At 39.2% G+C, this 19,345-nt stretch overlaps 1 protein-coding gene across 6 annotated transcripts in view; it reads right to left on the minus strand.

Annotated features, from left to right (window-relative positions):
- Positions 1–19,345, minus strand: part of LOC105489328 (zinc finger protein 407) — a 508,962-nt gene that overhangs the window by 124,282 nt on the left and 365,335 nt on the right. The window contains exon 9 of one of the 6 annotated variants that reach the window (XM_011754068.3): positions 4,975–18,433. The exons of the other annotated variants lie outside the window; for them this stretch is intronic. Coding sequence (XP_011752370.2) covers positions 18,255–18,433 — 179 coding nt within the window. The 3' untranslated portion in view covers positions 4,975–18,254. Of the gene's footprint in view, positions 1–4,974; positions 18,434–19,345 lie in introns of those variants that run through there. 6 annotated transcript variants of the gene reach the window in all.

Here is a 19,345-nt window from a genome sequence, read left to right on the forward strand (position 1 = left end):
TTCGCAAAGCTGTATGGTGCACAAATCCCATCCATACACATCAGAGGTTGTCTGAAGACTGGATGCCAAAGTCAAGAGTTGAGTGTGAGGTTTTGTTTTGCTTCTGTAAGAAGAGTTAATGTGCCATTTATGAAAGCTCACAGAAAAGATTCCTACCAATCACGTCTGCAAAAATAAGTTCAAAAGGAACTCAGCTACACTTAGCATTTTACATTGTGTATGAATCATCTGTGAAGTTATAAAAACTTTGGTTGAAGTTTTCAGGAAACCCTGTCAATTCTTTGACTTTTGAAAGAGATTTCTGTTGTCATATACAGTTTCAAATGTTTAATAGCATGCAGAAATAGAATAGAATCAGAAGAGTGTCAAAGTGAATCAAATCCAGAAAGTTAAGGGGAAAAAAAGATAAAATTCAGACAAAATTTACTTTAATGACCACAATTTTGCTGTAGTATTTTAGATTCCTTTGGCTACTGTCCAATTTAACCAAAGCCAGTCACAGTAAATGTGGTTGAGCTAGGCTAGGTTACTAAGTACTGCATTTGCTGATGGGTATCAGGTTCACAGAAGGAACTCACTGACGTCTGCACAAAGAGTGTTTAATTTTTCTATGCTTAATATTCTATGACCCCGGGTACCTGAAGGTTCACTAATGTTTACTGCCTTTCCCCCAGTTCTGCAATTATCCTTAAAAATACATCAGTATCATTAATTATGAGTTTCAAAATAGATGTGCATATATGGTCAATTAATTCTTGATAAAAGTGAAAAAGCAATTTAATCAAGAAAATTATTATTTCAGTAAATGTTGACAAATTGATATTCGTCTACAAAAATGGACTTTGATACACAGAAATGATACAAACTCTTGGAAAAATATCTCAGTAATTTCTTAAAATAAATGTTACACATAGATGCACCATATAACCCAGCCATTCTCATCTTAGAAATTTTTCTAAGATAAATGAAAACATGTGAATGTTGTAAGGGGGTGTAATAGTCTGTTTTCACACTGCTATAAAGAAATACCTGAGACTGGGTAATTATAAAGGAAAGAGGTTTAATTGACTCAGTTCCACATGGAAGAGGAGGCCTCAGAAAACTTACAATCATGAGAGAAGGGGAAGCAGGCACCTTCTTCACAACATGGTAAGAGAGAGAAGGGAAAGCAAATGGAGAAGAGCCCCTTATAAAGCCATCAGATCTCGTGAGAACACAATCACTATCATGAGAACAGTATGGGGGAACTGCCTCCATAATCCAATCACCTCCCTCCCTCAACACATAGAGATTACAGGCTCTTCCCTCAACACATGCAGATTTCAATTCAAGAAAAGATTTGTGCGGGGACACAGAGCCAAACCACATCAAGGGGCAACAGAAAACTTTTGGATGTGATGGATATGCTCATTATCTTATTTGTGGTGACGCTTTCATTGGTGTGTACATATGTTGAAGTGTATTAAATTTTTCACCTTAAACATTGCATGTTAAAAAAAATACATCAGTAATGTGTCATAGAAATCACCAATAATTTTTCTAAAGATAATACTTTTGAATTTGGTAAAGAATGATGTTTAAAAATTTTAGGCAGCACAGGACACATATAGGCTGCTGAATATTAGATGTTTGATTTTCAGAGAATATCGTTTTAATAATTCATGGATTTAACATATAAGATGGTAAATGAAAAATATATAAATAATTATCACAGAAAGCATTAAAATTTCTTTTTTTTTTTGAGACAGAGTTTTGCTCTGTCGCCCAGACTACAGTACAGTGGTGCGATCTCGGCTCACTGCAACCTCCACCTCCCGGGTTCAAGTGATTCTCCTGCCTCAGCCTGCTGAGTAGCTGGGATTACAGTTGCCCGCCACCATGCCTGGCTAATTTTTTGGGTTTTTAGTGGAGACGGGGTCTCACCATGTTGGTCTCAAACTCCTGACCTCAGGTGATCCACCCGCCTTGGCCTCCCAAAGTGCTGGGATTACAGGCGTGAGCCACTGCCCCCAGCCAATAAATATAATTCCAATATCTAAAATGCTAAGTTCACAGAATCTTCGAAAGGAAGTAGGCTAATTCTTGCCATGTGCCCTTTCTCACTTAAACGCTCTGTGAGGTCTGTGTGATATACAATAAACGGTGCCTACGTTGCTAGAACATTGTGCTGAGTTTCGACAAATCTATACGGCCCTGTGGTTTCACCACAATCAAGACAACGTACATATCCTGGACACCAAAATGTTCCTCAGCGTCCTCCTGCAGACAGTAACCTCCCACATCCTGTCAATCAAATATCTGCTTTCTGTCCCTAGTGATCTGTCTTTTCTAGAGCTTCATAAATCGAATTGTAGAGTAGTATTTGCTTGGGTCTCACTTCTCTCAGGATAATGTTGCTGAGGCGCATCCATGTGGTTGGTTCAGGCCTTTTTCTTACTAAAGAGAATTCCATTGACCATAATTTGTTTATGTACTTATATTTTGGTAGACATTTGAGTTGTTTCTAACTTTGGATTACTTGAACAAAGTTGCCATGAGCATTCATGGATAAAGTTTCAGATGGATGCATGTTTTCATTTATTTTGGTTAAAAACCTAGGAGTGGGATGGCTGGGTTACATGGTGGATAGGTATATGTTTAATTTTATAAGAACTTGTCGATCTGTTTTGTAAAGTGGCTGTACCGTTTCACACTCTCCCCAGCGATGTCTGAAAATTCTAGATGACTACATCCTCGCTAACATTTGGTATAGGTTGTCTTTTGATTGTTAGCTATTTTGATGGGTATGTAGTGGCATCTCCTTGTGGCTTTAATTGTATTGTCCTGAAGGCTGGTGATGTTGAACACCATCTCATCTACTTACTGGCCACTTGCACACTCTTCTGCTATTTTTTTAGTTGGGTTTTTGTCTTATTATTGAGTGGTGACTTATTCTTTAAGTACTCTAGAATCAAGAACTAGGTCAGATATATATAGAAGTATATAAAACTATTTTATATCTCTATATATCTTTTCTCCTTATTTTCTTAATAGCATCTTTTGAAGAGCAAACGCTTTCAACTTTGATGGTTCAATTTATCAAGTTATTTTTCTTTTACCATTTGTGCTTTTTACATCCTATCCAAGAAATCTCTGAATATCTCAAAGTCAGATAAATTTTCTCCTATGTTTTGTTCCAAAAGGTTTAGAAGTTTAACTTTTATATTTAGGTTTTGGTCCACTTTAAAGCAATTTTGCGAATGTTATAAGGGTTAAGGTTCATTTTTTTAATATGGATACATAATATTTCAGAACCGCTAGTTAAAAAGATCATTCTTTCCTCCTCGGCATCTTGTTGAAAATCAACTGACTACATGCTTGTGTGGGTCTATCTGTGGACGTCTGACTATGTTTCATGCCTCCGTATATCTTGATTATTGTATCTTTAGAGTAGATATTGGAATCAGGTATGCATGTCTTCCAGGTTAGTTTTCTTTTCCAAAATTGTTTTGATTATTAAAGGTTCTTTGCATTCCCACACAAATTTTAGAAGCAGCTCATCAATTTCCACCAAAAGCCTCCTGGGATTTGGTTGGGATTGTGTTGAATCTATAGATCAATGTGGGGATACATGACATTTAGCAACACTGAGTTCTCCCATCCACAAATGTGGAATCTCTACTGTCTTGGTCTTCCTTAACTCCTCTAAGTGGTGTTTTGTAGTTTTTATTGTACAGGTCTTGAATATATTTTTAAAAATGTATTCCTAAGTATTTGACTGTTACTCTAATAAGGTTTTTTTTTTCTAGTTTTGCTTTAAAATTTAATTTCCTTGGCTGTGTTTTTCTATCTTTTAATTAGGCCACAGGGATACAAGACAGGCAGCTTCACTAACCCCTCAGAGTTCACATCATACTCTCCTCTCTTCAAGAATTTTATTTCTGTCACTGAAAGAAGACCTTCTCTTACTGCTTAAACAGAGCCTAATCAATAGAGAAGCCTGTGACGCTTCCTGCTAAGGTGGCTCTTTTCTCAACACACATTATTGTTGGAGGAGATGGACACGGACACCACACGTGAGCTCACAGTTCCTCACGTACAATCTTACTGGGTTTGGTAATATAATAAGACCTATAATAATAATCGCACCATTCTCTACATATTGCTGTAATAAATTTCACAGACACTGATGATGTTATCATCTATCAAAGGAGCTATAAAATCAATGTGATCTTAACACCCTTGGACTTATCTATGTATAGATTAAAAGCTTGAAAAAAACTCCCCCGTACTGATATAACTACATGCCTCTAAGCAGCATTAACTTTCCAATGTTAAATGCACTTAGGAGTATGCCATTTCTAATACATTCGATGTTTATCAGCTAAAGTATTTTATCTATTCCTGAAACACTTACAAGATGTTTGGTCAAAATGCTTGGTATTTGGGTTGCCCCTCTAGAATAAAAATATTTTTAAAAAGCTCAAAAATTCCTTTGCATGAAGGCTACTAGTCTTAATATTTTAAACAAATACTAGGCACGATATCATATATTATATGAACATACATTAACGTGTTAAAGAATGTATAAGAAAGATAAACATAACACATTAAAAAAACTCCCGCTTTTTCTTGGAAATAATATAACTAAGAGAAAAAATAGAAGAATAAACAGGATTTGTGTCTGGAATATACAGGATAAGGCATATTCTTCATTCACACACTCATCCAAAAGTGTGTGTGCGTTTGTGTGTTTCAATCCATATTTTTAAGCACTCAGGACAACCTGAATTTAGCGCCAGCCATCTACATTTATTGTAACAAAATATGATTGCATGTTTCCTCTGAGAGGGAAAAAATTGGAGATGCTTTTGAAAGCACACGTTAAATAAAAGCTTAAAGTGAAACTGTGACAGAGAATGCCAAGTATAAAACGGATGACATTCATGGATGGGGGCTATTGTTCAATGCCTGGAATGGTTAGACTTTCTTGAATTTTTATATAATACATTAGTAATTTGTAAACTCATATGGCCCAAGAAACAGTATTAGCTAAATGGCTTCTTTGGAGTATTTAAATTTTATTTTGGTGATAATTCTTAATTTAACAGTAGTGCCATATCACTTTAATACGTCAAAATACTTCCTTTGGTAACAGAGTAACATGATGTAGTTAAAGTTTTCTGGTAGTGCATCTAGCATCCTAAAGTATGTTAAATATTCCCACTGAGAGCGCGCATTTATTCCTATTTCACAGGAAGTTGTCAAACGTCAGCATGAAAATCAACACTAGACTGCATTTCTATTTATTAGTTTGTACGTGGAAGTCTGTCTTGTGACGAAACTGCTGTGTGCTGTGAGGGGGCAGTGGATGCGTTTGCATACAATGAGTACCAGTGCTCAGGACACACAGTGACATGGTGATGGCAACAATGCTGTGTGTTCACACAGGACGCTGCAGTACACACACTGCTTTCATATTCCATCCTCATAAGTATTCTACGAGCCAGTCAACAAGAAATTTTCATTTTACAAAGATGAAAACTGAGTTCAATCAGGGAAACATATCAGTCCACAGTCTGGTGGCAGGGCTAGACTAGAGCTCTGATGTTGGCAGTCAGGATCCATATACTTTGTCTGGAAAAAGTGTGGTCTAAGGTTAGGAAGGCCACAGGGTCCGTTTGCTTCCTTCCTGTTTCACTGTCAAGCAATGACAGTTTTCTGTACTGCCCTGGCTGTTCGATGGCCCAAAGCAGCTGGCAGAGCTGGGCCCCACGTGTGGCTCCTGTCGCAGCAGCGCATGGCGGCTCAGAACAGCGCCAGAAGGCCCTTCCGCCCGATCCTCTCTACAGGTCTCTGGAATGGAATGATTTAGAGCCACACATTTCCTTTTCTCTTAATTTCCAGAGTTTTAATATCGGTTATTAGTTGGAAGACAGACTTTCCTCCTTTTTGTTTGCTTTCCCTGAGGATAACATTAATTTAAGTGGTTGTAATAATTAGCCAGGAACCCAAAGATTAGTCTTAAGTTTGTTCTCACAGTTCCTATTAATGAACACTTTGTAGACTCCAGATTTTCTTCATGTCAATGACACAATTAACAAAAAGAAGTTGAATATAAGAAACACTGTAACTCTAAAATAACTAATTCTCTGTATTGGCTGATCAGCAATATTTATTCAACTTTTCTTGTTTTATTTTTCTTCCTACACAGGAACATATTAAGGTTTAAAGGGTATTTTAAGGAGGTAAAAATTTCCAGAGTAGTGAACAAAGTGAAAGCTTAAATTGTTTATCAGGGTGATTGAAATAAAGAGGTAAAAATAATACCAACAAAATGTATCAAGAAAAGACTATTCTTTTATGAATATAGGATCCACTAATCAGAACTGTGCTCAAATATTGATAATGTATTCGGTCTTTGGGGTCACTAATGTATCACTGCATGTATTATTATTATTATTATTATTATTATTATTTGAGATGGAGTCTCGCTCTGTCGCCCAGGCTGGAGTGCAGTGGCCGGATCTCAGCTCACTGCAAGCTCCGCCTCCCGGGTTCACGCCATTCTCCAGCCTCAGCCTCCAGAGTAGCTGGGACTACAGGTGCCCGCCACCTCACCCGGCTATTTTTTGTATTTCTTAGTAGAGACGGGGTTTCACCGTGTTAGCCAGGATGGTCTCGATCTCCTGACCTCGTGATCCGCCCATCTCGGCCTCCCAAAGTGCTGGGATTACAGGCTTGAGCCACCGCGCCCGGCCCCACTGCATGTATTATTAGAAAAGGGAATTTATATTGCTGAGAGCTAGCACACTACAAAATTCGAAAAATATTGCAATAGATTTTTCGAATTTGGACTCAGGAATTAAAAATAACTGAACAGATCTTCAAAAGGTAAACAATTTGACTCTACGAACATTCAGAATCAGAGCCAATGATCCTGAGTGGACTAGAGAAGTCTGGTTCAGTTATGTGATATTTTGTTCATCACAAATGCAGGGCCTCACCATCTTTGATCCCTGGAAACTTTTCGGCAGAGTGGATCCTCTTTGCTTTAATAAATTTGTATTTTATAATTAATGGTGGCATTTCTGCCCAAACATAGCATTAAATAAATCCCAGAAACAATATGAGATTTTCTTAATCATCATTGAGTTTTTAGGTTTTGGGCACTATGGCACATAGTTGGTTATTACTATCCATTTATTGGATGTTGAGCAGGTAACACAAAGTTAAGATTGAGCTGAAATCATGTTTTAAGACCTGAAAAGGTCATAACCACTTACATGCTGAACCTAAATGAACTCTAAACATAAAGTACATACAATTTGATACGGAATTAAAAATTGGACATAAAACCAATATGTCATATATTGTAAATATAATAAAATTAATCTTTTTTTTTTTTTTTTGAGACGGAGTCTCACTTGGTCGCCCAGGCTGGAGTGCAGTGGCCGGATCTCAGCTCACTGCAAGCTCCGCCTCCTGGGTTTACGCCATTCTCCTGCCTCAGCCTCCCGAGTAGCTGGGACTACAGGCGCTCACCACCTCGCCCCGCTAGTTTTTTGTATTTTTTTAAGTAGAGACGGGGTTTCACCGTGTTAGCCAGGAGGGTCTCAAGCTCCTGACCTCGTGATCCGCCCGTCTTGGCCTCCCAAAGTGCTGGGACTACAGGCTTGAGCCACCGCGCCCGGCCTAAAATTAATCTTTTAACTTGCAGATCTTATTAGATTTTAGAATAGTTTTTGGCAGGAATGATTTGGATGGCTCAGGTACTTTTAAATAAGATGTGATGCCTTTTTTTTTTCCGCTGGTAATTTGAGTTGCTGTGAGCAGTGGCAGGAACATTTGCAGGACCACCTGAGGTATGTGAGGGGCAGCGCAGGCTTAGGTGAGGCTCGCTGGGAGCGGCTAACGAAGTGGACAGTGGGGTACACAGAGAAGAACCCTAGTCCGAGAGCTAGTTCTGTTAACTACTGGTTACAGAAATGTGGACAAATCCCTAGCCTACCTAAAGTCAATTTGATTTTCTATAAAAGAAGAAAGATGGTTTTCCCTCCTCAGAGGGCTGTTATCAAGTAATGTGACAGAAGTTGTCTATGGCCTGCCAAATACTGTTACAATAGACTGATGTATAATTATTAAAAACATCTATACAAGAAGATCAAATGAGATAGACCTGCCAGTTCTTTCCTTTTCTTCTTTGCTGACTCTCCAGGCTGAGCTGCTCAGTGCCAGGCTAACAGCAATGCCACCAGGAACCATGACGGGTGTGGGACTCTTCCTTCTCCTCTTAGGCTCCACAGCCAGTGTGGCGTCTCTCCGTGAGGTCACCGTGGACGCTCCTGGCGTGTCCCAGCGCCTATGCTGCTTCTTCAAATTCAAACCCACAACTCCTGTTCATTTTCCTTCTAATTGCTATTTGTAAAACTAAATAACTTAATTTTGTTTAGCTCTGGGCCTGGCAAATATTTCCTCTGTATAGAAGTCATATTCTTCATGACTACCCAAAGACTGGCTGACTCATAAATCATTCAAAATAAAATATCAATAAAAGCAACAATACTGGGCACTAATTATGTGCTAGGGCCTTAGTTAGCAACTGAGCAAACAAACAGAAAAACTCAGAGTATCACGGTTGTTAGATGCAGGTTTATCGTGTGATTCTAGCACTTCCTATTTTCATTTGGGAAATTACAAAGTGAACACTTCTTTAGGAACAAACACTGCATGCTGTAAAACGGCTTACACGGCCTAAGATAACACCCGACTGTGACTACCTTCATGGGGCCATACCCCCAAGTGAGAACACAATGGCAGGAAAAGGGACCTCTGGCAGCAAGCCCTGAATGATGGGACCATAAAGTGTAAAACAGCAAAAGCTGGGTGCTACCCAAATTGCAAAACTGTTTTTTTAAAAAATAGTGCAGTTTAGGAGAAGATGATGCAATCATGGAATTAGTTATTAAAACAATAGGAAAGCGTTTTCTGCCATACTTCGCTCCCCTTGATCCACATGGTGTAACTAGTTGGCTTGGGTTTTGAAAAACATCATGTTCTTGGTTCATAAAAAGCTATTATAGTAGCAGCATTATTAGGAAAACTAAATGATGATAAAAGGAAAAACATTTTTTTCAGACAACTTTACACCTGGGAAGTAAGCCTTTCTGGAATAACAATGAACAGGGTTGATGAGTTTCTTTGGAAGAAAAGAAGTTCTAATTCATCAATTTTTTAAAAATGCTACTGAATAGAAATGACAAGACCTATCAGTGATAAAAGTTTCTTTTTTATTTTACATAATTTGGAACCACCAGAGACAGATTTAATTTGCCGTTTTAGAACAAAAATTCAATGTCTGCTTGTTAGATGCTACAATATTTTTATCTACCTACCTGCTGTGTGATGAAGAGAAGAAACAGAGGTGATGCTCCTAAGACAGTGACGAGAGGTTCCTCACTTAACAGGCAACGCCCTGATTACTGGCCACTGGAGTATTAGTGAGAGCTGCATCACTGATGAGTAGCAAGGGGACTCAGTAATAAAGTCCGAGCTTTGTAAGTCTCTAATGATTGTGGTGAACTGAATGCAACTTTGTCCAAATCAACAGTCACTGGAAAATGCTAATTACAGATTAACTCGGTAAGTATTCCATAATCACCAATAATAATTATTGGATTTTCTTATTTCGAAGGAGATAAGTTCATTTCATATAAAGCAAAGATTCAATAGTGGTGCTTTGAGAAAGAGACTATAGAATGTCTGGGTTTTACTGGTGGAGGTATTTTCAATAACGGGCTTTAAGGTTAGATTGTCTTTAATAAGACACTGTGTAGGAAAGGTTAACACATCGTAAAGGCAGGCAATTTCCAAACCTTTAAAGACACATGATGTTGAGAAGTTCGTAAAAGAAGGAAACCTTAGAGAATGCTAAAAAGTCCACACATTTGTAGGCACAGGTTTTCAATACTACTCCTAGAGATCACCTTGAACAGTGGAGGTGTCCTGCCGAATTGGTAGCTCTCTGAAAACCAAGTATTCACCTTTCTCTTAGATGAATCTTGTGAAGAAGCCCATCCTAAGCACTCAAATTATTTGGCTGTGTGCTGAATTCCCATTTTAAGCCAACAGAAAAAAGTGGAATATGGGAAAATGTGCTATTTTAGAGTCCAGTTACAAAGCCACTAAATCCTACAAGCCTCATACCAGCATTTGGGTAAGTTTCAATTTCATGTGGCATATATTTTAGAATACATTTATAGCATATGTTTATAGTTTTTATAGCTTAAGGCAAAGTAAAATTGTAACTGGAAAACAATCCACATTTGAAATGAAACCACCATGCTCAGGACTCTTCTCACAGATCAACGTTCGGGTCTCCGTGCGCGTGGCTAGGGGGGCCCACGCTGCGTCCTCCGCAGTCACATCCTGCGCTCCTCCAGGGCCGAGTGACAGTGCCCTCTGCAGGAAGCCGTTTGGGACCCCTCTAGCCTCATGGTCTCCCTGTCTGCTGAAGTACTTGAGAACTTTTACCCTCTGTCACATGACTGAACACACTCTATGAACCTCATCATGTTCTTAGCCTGCCACGAAGTTACTTAACCTTGTCTGAACCAGAAACAGATCGTAAGCTTCTCGGAAGTCCAAATGCTCCCCTACACTTTCCTTGGTAGCCCTCGGGTCTCGATCAGAGTGATAGAGTCATGAGCATTTGATAAAACCTGTCACTCAACTGAGACTGGAGATGCGGCTTTCCAGGGACTCACTCCTAGATGCACTTTCCCTCTGCCCAGAGCGCTGAGGACATCTGTGGCATGTGGCCGCTGCCCGGGCCCCGCCTCACCCTGCACAGTACCTCTGACGGGGGTGCCTCTGCACCAAGTGACTGTTCTGTGCCCTCAGGCATGAGTATCAAGACATTGTCCTGCAGCTGGACACTGTTTCTAGAGAGACAAGAGCCCCATGGACAGGAATGACACTTCCCGGCATTAGTAACACTGTTTCTAGCTCTTCGACATTTCAGGGGATACTGGCTCCTGGAGGCATCCTTACCCATTCTCTCATCTGACACCAAAATCTTGATGGTGCCAGGCAAGTAGAACACTGATGCGATACCCTGAAATCACAAATGCCCAGAGGCCTTGATATCATAGATGGCAAAAATACCTCAGCCCCCAGTGTGTCTCTCGGGGCTGAGAAGACTGTCCAGGCTCCTCTCCGAGTGGCCACAGCGGAGCTGGCGATGACAGGACTGGTGCTCCCTATCTTTCCTCTGCTGGGTTCTTGGCTTCCTTTCATGCAGGATTTTCTCAGCAAACGTCTCAAAATATTTGTGGGCAATATATTCTTATCTAAAAAAATCATAATGTCACTCATGCATGCAAATGAATCTTCTTAGATTGGAAACTATCATTCTCATAGAAGGCAGGATTTCTAATTCTTAGTAAAGAATTCTTAGTAAAGAATTAGAAATTCAGCAATCAGCTGGGCGGGGTGGCTCACGCCTGTAATCTCAGCACTTTGGGAGGTTGAGGCGGGTGGATCATCTGAGAGGTCAGGAGTTCGAGACCAGCCTGATCAAAATGGTGAAACCCTGTCTCTACTAAAAATACAAAAAAAATTAGCTGGGCGTGGTGGCATGTGCCTGTAATCCCAGCTACTCGGGAGGCTGAGGCAGGAAAATCCCTTGAACCTGGGAGGCTGATGTTGCAGTGAGCCGAGATCACGCCACTGCATGCCAGCCTGGGCAATGAGAGCGAAATTCCGCCTCAAAAAACAAAAAGAAATTCAGCAATCAACACTGTGTCCAGTGACTCTTTAAAGAAAAAAAAAAAAGCATGGGGAAGGGGTTACATAGATGACAACTCGTCTTCCCATTTTGGAATTAGTTTTTATGTCATCATTTACAACGGATTTATTTATGTGGCATTTCAGATAATTTTAGGGTTAAAAACAGCCTTCTTTAAGAATAGAGGAAAAAAACATTTTTTTTCCAACAGTGGAAGTAGGTTTTGCACAAGAACACAACCCATTATTAAAATCTGTTATTTTAATGAAATATAATATCCACGATATTTTTCCCCTTGTGATCCCACGTGACAATTGGCAAATACTACAGATTACCTAAGTTAATACTTAGAGTTAAAACAATAATGATTAAACGAAGTTTATTAAAAACTAATGGATTAATCTTTCAGTTGGATTAGTGCTTTTTATGAGATCCAAGTTTTTGAGAAAATCCAAGTTTTTGAGAAAACTAGGAATAAACCATCACAGATATGTAAAGTGGTGTTTTTAAATAGATTATTTCATTAATAATAAACAGTCCTTTTATTTTACTTTATACTTCTCTGGCTACTATTAAGGTTAAACATTATTTCATGACGTATTTCAGTTCTTCATAAATCTTTCAATCATGTCATTTTTCCATTTTTCCATTGCTATCTTAGAGTTCTCATATGATTTTGATTTATGTGAATTTGTCATACATTAAAAATATAGTTCTTGGCCAGGCATGGTGGCTCAAGCCTGTAATCCCAGCACTTTGGGAAGCTGAGGCAGGACGATCACCTGAGGTCAGGAGTTCGAGACCAGCCTGGTCAACATGGCGAAGCCCCCATCTTTACTAAAAATAAAAAAATTAGGACTGGTGGTGCACGCCTGTAAACCCACCTACTCAGGAGGCTTAGGCAGAATTGCTCAAACCTGGAAGGCAGAGATTGCAGTGAGCCAAGATCGCGCCGCAGCACTCCAGCCTGGGGCGACAAGAGTGAGACTCCGTCTCTCTCTCTCTCTCTATATATATATGTATCTATAGAGATATATATATATATCTTGTACAAGTATATATATATTTCTTGTACATGTTTGTTCCAGATATCTAGTTTGTAGCTTAATTTTAAATGTTGATAACCGCACTTGAATGCGTGTACTCTGCTAAGCTGACAACGTGTAAGGGCCACGAAGCTATTGCGCCGAGTAGACTCTACAGAGGTGTGCAGGAAGCGGGCATGGGTTCTACTTCTTCCTCCCTTATCAGCTTCTTGGTTGTACCACACCCAGGAGTCACTGTTTCTACTCTCACTGACAGAGCACTGCAGAAGGTTCAAACGCAGCGCCGACCGCGAAGTCGCCTCTTCTGTCTCAGCATTTGATGAGCCTTTCCCACATCTCTCCCTTCAAACTACACAGCAGCCTCCACAGGTCTCATCTGCCACCCACAGCCATCCCGCTTCTCCTGATGGTTCCTGCTGTTTCCCCAGCTCCCTGCATATTGTCATCATCCTATGGCTTTAGTCTCGGATTCCTTCCTACATTATATACTCAATCCCGGGCTGACATTACTTCCTTCTACCACTTCAACGACCACCTCCATGTCCATAGCTCTTAAATTTGTATCTCTATTCCCACTTAAGTTTTTCATCTTCAATTTTTAGTTTTCAGGCGACTATTAGATACCTGGATGCTCCATCTGTATCACATACTTCCATGTTTTAAACCAAAACTGTACTCCACCGCTCCTTTCTCAATCTAAGATGGCAGTATGTCCCTCCTCCCTTAACATCTCATCATCCAATCATTAACCCATACGTCTGGATGTCATCTTCAACCCGTCTTCCTCATGCTCCATATGCACTGTGCTGCCTCTTGTAGTTGGTCTCTAAAAATGTTCACAATTGACATCATTTATTTCCATCACCTCTTAATGAATGCTTACCTCCATCTTTGTCTTTCTGAATCTTTCTTAATCACAGTAGTAGTATCTTTCCAAAATCAGTATCTAATTATGTTACCCCTCTATGTCTTCACACATGGAATGGCTCCTTATGATCTCTATGATGAGGTCCAGACCATTTAACATGGACTCCAAGATCTTCCACAATCAACACTACTCTCTTCTGAGCTCTAGTGCTACATGACTGCCCACTGTCCCCCACGCAAGGAATGCTATTTTCTCACATCCAAATCTTTGGTCACATTATTCCATACCCCTGTTCCATCAATTTCTCACTCAATTCAATGTGACTGCATATATCCGTGAAGGCCCCAATGGTGTACTGCCTCTCTTTCAGGACTCCACATTAAACAATCTGATTTGATAAAAAATGAAAAATACCTTGTAAGACAAAATTTGCCATTAAGTGCAGAAAAAGATAAATCTTAAATACACAGTTGAAAGTCAGACCACAGTAAAATGTTAACACTTGTAACATTAAAAAAAAACTTGCAAGTTTACATGAAAAGTACTGAAAATCCCCAATAAAAATGTAGAAAGTATAAAGAGGATTCACAAAATCAAATCCCAAATCCCAGCAACTACAGTAAGATTCATGGATCCAGAAGTAGTCGGCAAATGCCAATGAAACTAGCAACTTACTCCCAGCCACACTGGCACAAACATCAAAAGAAGAAGAATATATTTTGACTGTGGGACCTAGAGGAGAAGGGGCTCTCCAGTGCAGAACATGTTCGGTGGCTGATCAACAGGCACTCTCCCTCTACTGCCTTGCCTTCTGTGGAGCCGGCCAAGACGTGAGACATCTACACTTTCTGCTCAGTCACAGGCTTATGAGATTAATCTTCTTTCTCTCCTATTCTTTATTAACATCTGTTTAGATTTAAATTCAAGAAGGGGCTTAAAATGAGCCATCTTTGAGGTGAAAACGTGAGTGAGATAGGCTACTAAACATCGTCATGAAATATACAAGGAAACTCACATGGAATGTGACCTGCTTGCACGGTCCTTTCTTTAAGGAGATGTTCCATACAAACATCTCACCAACGTGTGTGTGGTGGCAGTGTGGAATTTGTAGGCAGGCGCACCTTTGCTGAAGACTGGCTGGTTTTAAGCTCTCACGACCATCTGACTGCTGAGGTAAGAGGAAGGCATTGCTGACGCTGATCTACATGAATTCAAGTTACTTGATTTTAACTCACAGATGTTTCTTGTCGGCTTTGAAACATAAACAGTCACATAAAGAGCTACTGCAAGTATTATCCAGACCATCAGCAAAGCCATCAAATGCATCGGAAAGCAAACAAGTTAAATTAAAAACACATAACCATGGAGATTTAAACAAAATCACTAATTGTCTAGATGGTTAAAACTCTATGCCATAGGATACAGCAATCCTTTTCTGTTTTCTGCCTGTCCAGCCTATACTGCTCCTCAGAGGCACAGAAGCCTATGCATTAGCATGTAAGCCTATCTGGAGGAGTTCGAAGGGCTTCAACTTGTCAGTAGAGATGTTTTCCTCATAGATCGGGGGAAAATTCCCGATTTAATTAATCCACCAATTTTAAATAATCTGATGTTCCATATCAGAAACCCACATGACACGAACATGTCACAGAATGCAGGTGTGGATGTCTGTCTTAACAGGACCACTTAGGCTCCACGTGAAAGCACGGTGCTCTGAGGGGGCTCCAGTGGGCCTCAGTGAGAGATGACGCTGAAAGCTATTGGCAGAACATGGCAAGGCAGAATGTCAGATTTCATACTCGGCAGACATCTACAACAACTGATGCCTTGTAGTCAAAGGCTGTTAAATTACCTGCGAAGGGTTACTGGCAGCCTTGAATGTTTTTCTCATTGTTTATTTAGTTCCAAAAGCTCTCGGTCTTTGTGCTGATTGCCCTAACTGACAGCACAGGAAATCTGGACTTTGTAAACAGGGCCCGGCTCTATTGAATTACAGGTCGCAGGTCTGTGATCAACCTGCAGGGCTGGACCTGTACAGAGAAACCTTCGCCTTGCAGAACAAAGAAGCTTCGTACAGAAGCAAACATCATTGCTGTAAATACCAGCGTAAGAAAGATGAACTGGAAAAGCTGCAAGTAAACACTCATAAACACATCCCTTTAAAAAAAGGTTTTAATGTGACAGAACACGTAAACTACTAATGAGAAAACAGTGAATGATCACAGAATTCACACTTCCAAAAGGTGGTTATTCCTGACTGCAAGGGGGCTATACAACATTTGGGTTCAACCAATATGGAATAAGAATGTGAGCTGCTCTACTTCCATCAGAACCAGCCCCAAACACACAGTTCAGTAGCACCGACCTTTGTAAAAGCAGCATACACTGAAAATATTATGACCAGATTATACATTTACATGGGAAATATTTTAAATTTACTTGTTAATTAAAAGACATAAATAAAAAAAGAAAACTCCTAAGTTAGCTGAACGAGAGGCAATAAATTGGTATGAGGAAAAAGCTCCTGTCATGACCATCTAGTTCATCTTTGTGAACATTAAATACAAGAACATAGAGTAGAAAAGGAAATCTTATCAAGGACTTCAAAATGCATTAGTATCAGGCAACCATTTCTTGTCTGAACTTCACTTGCTAAAACAGATACTGTATGCTATCACATTATCATGTCCCAAAGACCCCGTTTTGCAGGCTGAAATGAGAAAAATCAGGGTTTCATTAGTATACCCACTGAAGTTGATCACTTTAGGCTCTATTTCTGAACACTGAGATGTCATCTATAGAGAAATGGTGGTCTCTATGAGCTATTTTTTCCCCTAGACCTAGTATGGAAAGTGTGAATTGTAATTTCATAAAGTTATAAAAGTAAACAAAAGACACTTTCAATGAATGTTGCCTTTATTCCTGCTATTTTTTATCCCCAAAGCTCAAATAGAAGTAGAACTTTGATCAAACCACGTATATCTTTATGAATGACCTTTAATCAGTGGTAAATACAATTATCACTAAAAAATTATTTTCAAACCGACTTGGCTACAAGATGCATCTTTCCCAAGATAACATATGCTTAGATAACATTATATCAGACAATTCAGATATACATACTATAGAATATTTAAATGCCTAACCACAACGTATGGGCTACTACACAGCTTTCTGGAGCAAGGAGCCACTGTATAAGCCAATGCTGAGCTATAATCAGACTCACGTGGGTAATATATCGCCATAATTCTGCTTCAATTAAAAGCATATTTCAGCAGAAGCCCAGGATGTCAGCTCTATGCATTTTAATAACGCCAGCCTACAACTCTGCTTATGCTAAATGTACATTACTCAAATGGATTCAGAGTTATGCTTTACATAAAGACTGAGCATATTAAGACAAAATTCTGCATAACGTAAGTATGTATTAATGGGCGCAGTCCCAGAATCTGCTGGCAGTTCTATACAGTGTACATAAAAATCAGTAAATCGATATCAACTAAGATTTCACTGATATTTTCATTTGAAACTATTTCTCATTTTTGTCCTCCCAAAGACACAATAAAGAAGTAGATGAGCAGGAGAATCTTGAGAGGTGTAAATGTCACTATACGTAGTGTATACATTGGATAGACCTCGGGAGTTACTAAGGCCATAATGATTTACCCTATACTTAAAGTGATAATATCAGAGATGCACAACTTTTATTGCATGAAGAACTGTGACGGTCTCAAATTAGTGTCCCCTCATGCCCCAACCCCCCAACTTCCATGTAGGGTACTAAACAAGTTACAGAATTTTTAAAAAACCAATCTACTTCATCATTGGTAGTTTTCACTATGTAAGTTGTCGTGAATGCTACTGAAAGGCATAAATGTAGCTTTTGTAAATTCCAACACCTCAAAGAAAGACAGTTTCATATTTAGCATGATTAACATAATCAGGTAAAGTTGCTCAGGGTAATTTGATACTTGGGGGAAAAAAGTGAGATGTCATTAGAGCCATCTTCAAACAAACAGCAAATTAAACAGTGACAATGCCATTATTTGAAGATCTTTCTGTTATTTCTTTTAACTCTTTATTACTAAGGTTTATATGGGTATTAAGATTTTTCAAAACGAAAGGCTGAAACCTTGATGCTCACTACAAAGATGCGTTTAATGAACTGTACGGGAAGAATTTAAGCACCAGCAAGTCATAGGGCAGACAAGCTGTGAGGTCAGCTGTTTCATACAACGGGACCAAGAAAAACCATCTACTTCGAAGGATACACAGGGTCTGAGGTGGGAGTTAGGATGCCCATCGCATATCTGCACAGTTGTAGAGTTTATGAAGTCCTTTCATATTAGCTACCAGAACACACATCTGAATACTTACATATACCATGATCAATTAATTGAATTGCCATATGTTATAGGTTGAATTGTGTCCCTCAAAAATTCATGTGTTAAAGTTCTAATCCCCCCCACCTCAGAAAATGACCTGTATTTGTGAACAGGGCCATTGTAGATGTAATTAGTTAAGATGAAGTCATACTGGAGTACTGTGGCTCCCTAATTCAACATGACTAGTGTCATTTTAAAGACAGGAAATTTGGACAGATACAGACACACACAAAGAATGTCACGTGAAGACTGGAGTTATGCTGCCACAAGCCAAGGAGCAGAGGGGCCCGGAACTGTTCCATCCTAGTGACTTCAGAGGAAGCACGGCCTGACCGACACCTTGATCGTGGACTTCCGGCTTCTGTAACTGAGACAATAAATTTCTGTTGCTTAAGGCCCTCATTTTGTGCTACTTTGTTATGGTGGCCTGTGCAGACAAACATATCCCATGTTTGTTTCAGTTATGATGACTTTTATAAGATTAGCCATATGTAATAATTACAAAACTGGAGATGTGCAAAAGGATATTCAGTCACCGATGTTTGTTATAATCGCCTAAAACAGGCCTGAGCTTCTGGAAACGTGTGTTGGCTTACACCACTAGTCTACATGGACAGAAATAATCAAATAAACACTAGAAAACCTGTTACTGGTTACTCCAAGGCGACTACGTAGTATGTATATGTCACACAGTCTCCTCCTGAGTTCTCTAAATTATGTTTGGTGACTGAAGCAAAAATTAGAACACTGCCTAACATGGTCTCAATGCATGTAGTTATTCTATATAATTCTATAAATGAGAGATGGTCAAGGAGAGCAAATGGAAACAAAGTTTCCACACTTGGCTCAAACTGGCAAAACGTTGACACCAACAGACTGTGATAAGTTATGTATTTATAATGTTTATACACACACACACATAACCTAGAATAATCACTAAAAGAGATTAAAGAAGAGATACACTCAAAAATGAAAATTGACTTCTAAAAAAAGTTCAAGTAAACCACAAGCAGGCTGGAAAAAGAAAACTGAGAAATGAAAAACAGAACAAACAAAACAAAAAAATAAAATGGCAGACGTTAAGACCTAGTATATCCATAGGTATGTTAAGGGCAGGTGGTTAAACATACCAACTTAACAACAGAGATTGGTAAAGAGGATTTAAAAATATGTGGCCCAATTATACACTGCATACAAGAAGCTCGTTTAGAATATAATGATATTTGTAGCTTGAAAGTAAAAGGATAAAAAGAGATATACCATACTAACATTAATTTTT

This window comes from Macaca nemestrina, chromosome 19, assembly GCF_043159975.1.
Source record: "Macaca nemestrina isolate mMacNem1 chromosome 19, mMacNem.hap1, whole genome shotgun sequence".
Lineage (NCBI taxonomy): Eukaryota > Metazoa > Chordata > Mammalia > Primates > Cercopithecidae > Macaca > Macaca nemestrina.